Source organism: Vitis vinifera, chromosome 16, assembly GCF_030704535.1.
Source record: "Vitis vinifera cultivar Pinot Noir 40024 chromosome 16, ASM3070453v1".
Classification (NCBI taxonomy): Eukaryota; Viridiplantae; Streptophyta; class Magnoliopsida; order Vitales; family Vitaceae; genus Vitis; species Vitis vinifera.
The window spans coordinates 17904937-17915521 of NC_081820.1; the positions used below are offsets into that span (position 1 = coordinate 17904937).

The 10585-nt window shown below is 32.4% G+C and overlaps 1 protein-coding gene across 1 annotated transcript; it reads left to right on the forward strand.

The window, feature by feature from the left end:
• Positions 1 to 268: 268 nt before the first annotated feature.
• Positions 269 to 2107, forward strand: LOC100244033 (MYB-like transcription factor ODO1). The gene is made up of 2 exons (XM_002265983.4): positions 269 to 637; positions 1209 to 2107. Exons 1-2 carry the CDS (start codon positions 285 to 287, stop codon positions 1726 to 1728), a joined length of 873 nt encoding a protein of 290 aa, XP_002266019.2. The 5' UTR covers positions 269 to 284; the 3' UTR covers positions 1729 to 2107.
• Positions 2108 to 10585: the final 8478 nt, after the last annotated feature.

Sequence of the window (10585 nt, forward strand, 5' to 3'; positions counted from 1 at the left end):
ATTTGTTCGAAACCTAATTTGAGTTGGGTAAAAATATTTGATAAAATTTGAATCATTAAACGAAAATATAAATATAAAAAATTAGGTATAAATAAATTAAATTAATTGCACACACATACATCCGTAGCTAATAGTGGGACCCTTGCCAAAATACACCAAATCCCATGGCTGGCTAGTTTCCCACCAAAGCTTGGACAGTGGCATCCACGCTCCAACAATAAGCCTTCTCTTTTACCAGGTTGATCTTTCCCCAAACCAAAGCCAACTCCCTCACTATATAAAGTATGGTACATCAGTTGTGGGGCTTGGGCTCTCCAAAAAATTGTTGTGCTTCTGCAATTATTATACCACCACCCAGCGAAGCTAGCCTAGTGATGGGAAGGCAACCTTGCTGCGACAAGCTTGGCGTGAAGAAAGGGCCATGGACTGCCGAGGAGGACAAGAAGCTAGTCACCTTTATCCTCACCAATGGCCACTGCTGCTGGCGTGCCCTCCCCAAGCTCGCTGGCCTGCGCCGCTGCGGCAAGAGTTGCCGCCTCCGCTGGACTAACTATCTCCGCCCTGATTTGAAGCGGGGACTCCTTAATGAGGCTGAAGAACAGCTGGTCATCGATCTCCATGCCCGCCTTGGCAATAGGTATCTACCTCCCTTCTCTTCTCTTTTCATTAATCTTAGCAGTTCTTGTTAGTGAGTTAGTCCCATGTACATTGTTGATTGTATTATCTGATTAATTTAAGTTTTTAGATGAATTTGCAGATCAATATAGCTTAATCATTATTTAACTTAATCCAAAAAGAAATGGTAGAGGTGGGAAGAAAATAATTTGTCTGAAGATGAAATGTCTAAGAGATACGTACCAAAGATGGGGTTGCTTTTTTATCAATTTATGTTGTCATTTGGTGAAATGGTATGATTTCATACTGATCACAAGTAGCCATCAGAGGCAAACTTGATATGCCAGTTTTTCTACTAAATTTACCTATTCAGCATGGTTGCTTTTGCTGAGAAAAAACTCCCAAAAAAAAAAAAGGTACGATTGGAAATGGGAAAAAAAAGATGGTCTGAGAGGCCCACTTCAATTATGATCCGTGGCCAGGTGACAAGAAATGTGAAAAGAACATTGAAAATAGTCTCTTCTAATAATGATTTCCATATACTTCTTTAACAGAAATACCTTTTTTTCTTTTTGCAATTTTAATTGTTTTAGGTGGTCCAAGATTGCTGCTAAGTTGCCTGGAAGAACAGACAACGAGATAAAAAATCACTGGAATACCCACATCAAGAAGAAGCTTATCAAAATGGGAATTGATCCAGTCACTCATGAACCTCTTCATGAACATGTTACACCCCCAGAAATGCCGACCCTGGTTGACACTGAACACCAGGAACTCAGCAAAACTAACGACAATCTCATCACCTCTGATGCCAATTCAAGCTCAACCCTCGAAAACAACTCCACCGACGAGCACCGGCCATTAGGCCCTGCAAGTGAAGACGACCCATTGATGATGAGCTACATATGGTCTGACGAATTTCTCAGCAATGTGTCATGGAGTTTTCTGGCCCAGGGAGAAGAATGCAGCGAGTTGGGATTCTCGTCCACGACCCCCTCAGAAGACGGCTCGTCATGGTGGCTGGATTACGAGGATTTCATGAATGAAGATTTCGGGTTCAATTGTTTGAATGAAGTGAAGATGGAAACGTTGGAAAATGATGACAAGCTCTAAGCTAAGTTGTATAATGAAGCCATGGCAGCAGGCAGCAGGCAGCAGGCAGCAGCAAGGCATGGGCTTGAGGAGGAGTGGGGACTCAAAGGGAATATTTCCAAGTGTTGGTTTTAAATTCAACTGTTTCAATCACTACAATCAGAAAGCTTTTACAATAACTTCAAGCTTATCCGATATGGGACAGCTAGCTGATTGTAATAATAGTAGAATTGAAAAAACAAAAGAATCATGTTATCAAGTAGCTCACCCCACTCTTAGGAGATGTGTGGTTGAAGCTCTAAAAAGTTAAATGTAGATAAGTGGACCATAATATGTGGTCTTGTTAAATAATCATATAAAATGGCTCATGAATAAAGGGAAGATTCCAAAATTAGTGTCAGCTGTCCTTGTTTATATATCATCAAGACTCTTCTTTTTTTTCTTTATATATATATATTTATGATTCATCCATTTGCTTCAAAGTCACTTGGACATATTTTGGATTTGCAGATCATAGAATTAACTTATCATTATAATGGGTACAAGTTTAAAGATTTGATTTTAATAAATAAATAAATAAATAAAATAAAAGACACTAAGATTATGTTTGGTTCCGAGAAAGTATTAGAAAAAAATGAAAAATTAAATATAATTAAAATTATTAAGAGATTGGTATATTTTAAAATTATTTAATCTTTATATTGAAGAGTTAAATAAATAAGTAAAAAAGTATGAAGTAGTATATAAAAATAATTTTTTTTATTTTAAATCTATTTTTTATTTCCTTTCAATTTTCTTTTTCTTTTTTTTACTTTTCCTCTCTATTTTCTTTATGTTGCATTTTCCCTCAAACTTTTTGAGAACCAAATAGTCTCATTATAGTAAGAAGTGTTGTGGTTCTACCTTTTCTAATGCATCTATTCCTTAATGTCATATATCATCATATCTTTCTTCTTCTTTTTTTTGTCTTAATGGAACACTTTCTTGTACTCCTTAGGCTATGTTTGGTTCCCGGAAAGTACAAAGGAAAGAAAAAAAATGCTAAGGAAAATTATTTTCTCATGTTTGGTTGTCCTATGAAAAATATCAAAGAAAATCAAATATAATTAAAATTAATTAAAAACTTATGTATTTTTAAATTATTTAATTTTTATATTGATGAGTTAAAATAAATAAAATGAGTTTGAAGTAACAAAAAAAATAATTTATTAACTTTTAATCTATTTTTTTATTTTCCTTCACTTTTTCTTTCCTTCTACTTTTCCTTTGTATTTTCTTTCCCTTGCATTTTCCCTCAAATTTTCCGGAAACCAAACATAGCCTAGTGAATCCTTCAAAATCATTATTGATGTTGAAAGACTGTAGAAATCAATCATGGAGAGTCTTACAAGTTTAAACTAGCCAAAAACAATTTTTAAAATTAAATACAAATTAAGTGAAAAATGATTTTGGAAGCCCAATGTTTGAATGTTCAAATAGGACATTTGCACAAGCTATAATGATTTGAATGCCAGCCCATTTTTTAGCTTTTTGATTTCGTAATTTTCAAATTTTTTTCATTTTCATCCTAATTTCCTTTATTGGTTATTTCATTAGTTTTATCAACTTTAAATTGATATATACCTCCAAAAATATCAACTTCGAAAGGTTTGAAGTCAACTCTCAAGACGAAGTCAAAATTATAATAGTAAGGCTAAAGACGTATGTTGTATTATATTAATAAGTGATCAAACAGAATTTGTCAGTTAAACCTAATACATCAATGCATTATGTTAAATAAAATCGTTTTTTTCCTTTTAATTTTAAATAATTTTATATTCTTTATGGTCAAAATCTCAAATTTGTATTAACTTTACCTCATAACCATTAACGATTTTTGTTTTATAATCTTATTATTTAATATTAATAAAAGTCAATATATCAAATTTGGTAATTTTAAATTAATTTAACTAAACAAGGTTTACCAAATACCTATAAGTAGTCTTTATTTGGATGGTAAAAAAAAATTGATCGAAAATTTAAGAAAAATGACGATTAAAAGATAATAAATAGAAAAAAAACGGAGAAAAATATACAAATTAATTTCTATGATGAATTAAATAATAGAAAACTAAAATTCTTTTTTTTCTTCTTTTTCCTTTGATTCGTATTTTCTCCTCGAGTTCAACATGTTCAGACACAAATTTAATAAATCAACAACCAAAATCTATATTAAAATGACTAATAATATTTTTATATATATACAATTAAGGTATGATTCAATTCCTAGCAAATTTTCAATCTCTATTATTAAAAAATGATTGACAAAAATCTACATAATTGAATAAAAAGATACAAACAATGAAACCAGTTACCAAGGAGTTAGAATGCAACAAAATGGATCAAATTACAAAGCAACAAGTACACAATAATGAAATCCAAGTACACGTGGTATGATTTGATTGATGCAATTTTTTAACAGTTACCTCTCGGGTGGCGTGACCTATTTTGCAGGTGTGATTCTTTCAGTGAAGCCTCCTGCCCTCTTCTCTACTGCTATGGAGCGAGGTGAGGGTGTACTTGTGCAGTGGGGAGGCAATCAAACAGGTGCTTTGTGGTCCAACATGCCTTACAAAAGTTAAATAAAAGTGTCCCATCACCTAGTGGGTGCATTCAATGTCACTACAATTATTTTTCCCTTTCTTGTTTAAGGATGTCATGCCAATCAAGTCTCCAGGACAAGAAATTAATTTCATAGCACTGGGTTCACATGATATACAAGTTTCAAAATTACTATCTAATCCCCAATAAGAGTCCCAACGAGGGATTTTTAATAAGGCTTAAAAGGGGTTTAAAGTAATTTTCAATATTTGTACTTTCTTCAATAAAAAAAGTCCATGTTTCATAAAAATATTTCTTCTATTCTTTCTAATTTCACTCACCTCCCCTTTAGTTTAAAATAAAGGAAGAATTTGACAAATTTTCAAATCAATAAATATTAATTATATTTAAATAAAATCTCAAGACATGTAAGTAAAATTGTTCTTTTAATTAAAATATGTTTGTGTGAACCCCGCATTTCGTGCTCATGCGTTTTCCACTCGATGGCGAGCTCGTCGAAGAGGGGGTCTACAGTTTGATTTATTGTTAACACAACTAGGGATCGAATATCTTGGATTCAATAATAAAATTATCATGTTGATGCGTACATAATTTGGAAAATTTTGATTTCATAAAAAAAAAAAATTTAGAATATGTTTAACAGTATTTATATTCGAAGTGTTTTTAATAAAAATATTTTTAAGAAAATAACATATCAATTATTTCTCTAAAAAAATACTATAAGTAATTTTTTAATATTATAAATATTTTTTTAGGTTTTTTAAAGTGTTTCCTAAAATTTCTCAATTACTTCATTTTTTTAAAAAAAATATTTTTTAAAATAAAAATACTTCCTATAATCATTGTCAAACATACTCTTATTTTTCTAATGCATTTTATTTTACGACAAGCTTAAATGTAAACATTGCAACAAATAAAATTAATGTGTCGGTGAGAATTATAAGAAATGTGCATCATTAGACTATTATTTTTCAAGTTATGTCAAACACATGGGAAATTGTCAGCCTGGAAAAATGTACTTAAAGCTAGGGATATGATTAAGGGAGGCAATAATTAAGTTATTGTCTTAAAGCAAGAGTACTATTCTGAATTAAATTAAGCACAATTTTTCTGTGGGTTTCCTTCTTTTTATGGAATGCCAATAAGGGCACCCAATAATTTCTTCAATTTGAATCAAATGGCACAACAATATAATTTTTTTCTTGAATTCATAGAGTCCAATAATATGGCATACATACCTTCTTGCAGTACATCATTTAGTGTTGAAGTATGTATGAGAAAATTGGACTTTTCAAAGGCAAAGCTTGAAGCTAATTATCACCTCCCCCACTCATCACTCACTTTATAAAAAGGATACATATATATATATATATATATATATATATATAGGTAAATGTTGTCATGCTGAGGTCCTCACCGGCGTCACTGCCGGAAAAAACATCTCCGGTGGTAGGGAACTAAGGATTAGATAAATAATTCATCTTAGTCTGACACAAAATTGTAAGTGATGATTTAATAATTTTAATGATTGGGTGTATTGCACACTTGAACTTTCCACCAGAGCAACTTTCAGTGATCCTAGTCATGGGATGTGAACATCACAACAGCCATATCTTGCTCTTAAAAGTTCCACCAAATAGTGATTTTAACAAACTAACAACTTTGAAGAGTGGGGATTTCTTTATACAGTGGCAATAAATTAGGGTTTCGGGATGAATGAAAGAGAAGGATTGGGGATGGTGCTCAATCATTCTTCTCTCACATTGTAGTGTGAGTAGATAGTTGTAGAGAAGAAGAAAATGTGTATGATGAGGTGTAATGTGTACAAAAAGGTAGAGCAGCAGGGTTGAATGGAGCCACTTGCTTTTGTCTCTTTTGGGTTTAAAAAGTGTTTATAACATAAAAAATGTGCAGAGGAACCCATGAAAGGGATGGAAAGATGTGGAAAGATATAGAAAGATTTGGAATAGCCACCTCTTTTTATCCTTAGTATTTAATTCATGCACGTAATTGCAAGTTTTAGGTTCCGTATGGGAATGACTCCATGCTAAAGTGATTTTGAGAGAGATTAAAAGGACTTAAAATTTTTTAAAATTTGAAAAATCAATCACTTGAAAGTGATTATTTTAAAATTTATTTTTTTATTATATTATTTGATGGTAAAAATACTATCAAAACATATTTTTAAATTTATGTTGAAAAGTATTTCTAATGAAAATGTTTTTGATAAAAATCTTACAAATAAAAGAATTTATTTAAATCATTTCCAAATGTACCCTTATTGATATGAACTCATTTGTTCTCTTGATGGTAATTTCCAAAGTGATAGTTTCAAGTTTCAATTTGATCGTATCATCGTATCATGTAAAAGTTAGTCACATGTTTGTTGGGTTAAACCACCAATGGGTTCCAGCCCATGAATTTTTTTTTTTTTTTTTAAAAGCACACGTGTTGGGCTACTTTGGTGGCTGATTTTTTAAGCCTGACAACATCTAGGGTTCAATAATTAGATTTGCTGAGATCATGGAGAGTGAAAATAGAGGAGATAAAGGAGAGGAAAAAGGGAGAAAACCAAGGGATTGTTTTCTAAGCATTTTCTAGCACGCAAGGCAGTTCATCCAAGTATAAAAATGAAGTTTTATGGTTGATTCCTTTGACTTCAACCATTGTGAAAACCCTTTGTGGTACAATGTCTCCGTTCCATTCCTCTACTTTGTATTCTTGAGATGAGGGTTTCCATTTCTATTTCTATTAGCTTTCATTGTTAATAAAACTAGTAATGACTTTTATTCCCAATTTGTTATCCTGGAAGATAAACTTCATGATTTTTTACCTCCTTAAGGAGGGTTTTTTATTTAGGTTATTTGGTTAAAGATGTCAAAATAACCCTCCTATTTACAAATATAACCCATCAGTCAAAAAGTAAAAAAGTTGATTCGATTGAGACAAAAATACCCCTTAATTTTTCCCTCCAAGACAACTTTCTCTTTCCCTTTGTTTTATAGCAGATTAGGTTCTAATCTTTTTATTCGGTCATTGGTTGCTCCTTCTCTCCCTTTTCCTGCAGAGAACAAGTTTAACTTCTTACCATTGTTTCATCTATTCTTCATTCTTGATCACGAAAATATGAAGAAAAAAAATGTAAGCAACCAACAATTTATTTTTTATATTATCATTTTATTTCTTTCTATTTCTTGAAAATTCAAAATCTCACTTCAACATTGTAGATAAAAAATAGAGACTCCATTGTTAGTTCTGAAAAAGTAAAAAGTTTGTTCAAAAGAAGTTGAAAAAATTTATACATATGGTAAGGTCAAATGATGGTAAGCAATAAATCACATGCATAGAGAATTATTACGGATTTAGTATTGCTCGTATGATTAATACCCGTTGTAGTTATATATTGTTCGTTTGGATCTTTGATTTATGGGAAGTGTTGCATTGTTGCATTGAACAACAAATTTTACTATTTGTCAAGTTTAACTTAACATAAGTTGAGTTTGTATGTTTCTATTCAAAGCAAAACTCTGTTTTTATATAACTATACTGAATGAGATTGAATTGTTGACATATTATTATGTAGTGAGTTATTTAATAAAAATAAAAATATATGTTTTAAGATTCATTGTATAGTCTATAGTTGAAACTTAATAAAAGTATATCCTATGTTGTACTATTTTATTATTAACATGATAGTTTGAAATATTTATTTTTGCAGTCATTGATGAAGTAGGAATAATGCTTTTGTATAAAAGGAATTATGTACAAGATGGAAACACATACCACTTTAAAGGAAGTGAAGGTAAAGGCATTACAGTGAAGAAGAATATATCATATCATGAATTAATGAGAATTGTGTATCGCATTCTTCAACTAGATCCAGTTGAGTGTTCAATTTCAATGAAGTATGCATTCAATAGTAACATACCGACATCACCAATTCAACTAAGAGATGATGGAGATGTTAAATTTTTCATTCGTTTAAATTGCACTAACAAGCTACCAGCTCCATTATGCATCACTGTGGATAGAAGATCTAAAAATAATGCAAAGTCAATGTTTATGCATGGAAATGGACATGTAAATGATGGATCAATAGAATCTCTTAATGTCATTGGTGATGAAAGCATAACAAAATTCAACTATGAGCCACTTGAGAGATCTAATGTTGTTGAATGGAACATGAATGGGTATGCTATTGATGATGACTATCATGTGTTGGATACCAACCTGACCAGCAATGTCCAAGTGATTGAAAATAGGGATTCAAGCAACAAAGCAACTCAAATAATGGAAATCATAGCATCATGAATATAAAAGATGGTCTCATGAATGATGCTCCAACCATGATTGAGGAGGTAAGCAATAGTGACCAAGACATGAGTCGAATAGGTACTAGTGATTGTGGCACTAATTATGATCATATTGAAGAGAAGCAAATTTATTCTAGAAAGAAGAACTGCAGAAGAAATTGTACATTATTGCCTTGAAGAGAAGTTTAAGTTCAAAACGATAAAATCTACTACCAAGTTATTGGTGCTTCAATGTGTTGATAACGAATGCAAATGCCGATTTTGTGCAACTAAGTTGGGAAGTTCTAATTTCTTTCAACTAATGAAATACCATCCTACGCACACTTGTAGGTTGGAAATAATGTCTCGGGATAATCGTCATGCAAGTAGTCGGTTGGTTGGAGAAAGCATGAGACAAACTTATCAAGTTGGTCGTCAATACCGTCCCAAAGACATTATAGGAGATATTCAAAACAACTACGGAGTTCAAATTAGTTATGATAAGGCATAGAGAGCAAGAGAATTTGCCCTTAACTCCATTAGGGGATCACTTGAAGAGTCTTATGGTGCTTTACCATCTTATTGTTATATGCTAGAGCAAAAGAATCCTAGGACAATAACTAATATTGTTATTGATGTTGACAATCAATTCAAGTATCTATTTATGGCATTTGGTGCATGTATTTCTGGGTTTCGTACATCAATAAGGCTGGTAATTGTAGTTGATGGAACATTCTTGAAGTCAAAATATTTAGAGACTTTGTTTGTTGCAGCAAGCAAAGATGGTAACAATCAAATCTACTCATTGGATTTCGGAATTGGTGATTCAGAAAATGATACTTCTTGGGAATGGTTTCTTACAAAATTATATGATGTGATTGGACATGTAGATGATTTAGTGGTGGTTTCAGATTGTCATGGTAGCATTGAAAAAGCAGTACAAAAGTTGTTTCCTCATGCAAGCCATAGCGTATGCACTTATCATTTAGGGCAAAACTTGAAAACAAAGTTCAAGAATGTTGTTGTACATAAGTTGTTTCATGATGTTGCCCATGCATATCAAATGTCAGCTTTTGATACTATATTTGGTCAGTTAAAGATGATTTCTCCAAGAGCAGCCAAATATTTAGTGGATGTAGGAGTAGAGCGATGGGCTCGGTCACACAATAATGGAAAAAGATATAATATCATGATTACAAGGATCGTTGAGTGCATGAATGTTGTACTAAAAGATGCAAGAGATCTTCCAGTTGTGCGAATGGTTAAAGAGTTGAGAAACTTACTTCAGAGATGGTTTTCAAATCGCCAAAAACAAGCATTGTCAATGAAAATTGAGCTTACTACATGGGCTAACATGGATTTGCGCTTAAGGTTTAATAAGTCATTAGGTTATGAGGTTGAGCCTATCAACTCTTAGGAGTTCAATGTAAATATGTTGAGGTAAGTAATCAAGTTAATTTGCAAACCTGTTCATGCACATGTAGGATGTTTGATCTTGACCATATTCCATGTGCACATTGTAGACCCTCAATTTTGTCCCTTGCCACTTGCATGTATCTTAGGGGTGTCGCATGCACCCAATTTCTGTATGTCATGGCTGATTACTACCCAAAAAGTGCTATTTTACACCTTTAATGCATTATGTTTTAAGCACTTTTGTGTAGTAGTTCTCCATCTTTAGTCCAATTGGCATGTTAAGGACCTAGCAATGTCTTCTAATCATATTTGTGGCTAGTTTTAATGTTTTGACAGCTTTTTGGATCATTAAGACAAGTCAAGCAAAGGAGAGAATACGTATTACGTTTGACACTGAGAATTTTTACAGAGCTCTCTCGTTTCTCTTTTCTCTTTACTATTTTCTTTTTCTTGGAAGCCAAACAACCTCTGAGGATGTTTGCCCGGAGGATGAGAGGCTAAACTTTCGGTTTCTTGGAGTAAAGGAAGCTAGGTGAAAAGTCCAGATGAAAAGGTGGAAAGCTTCCATG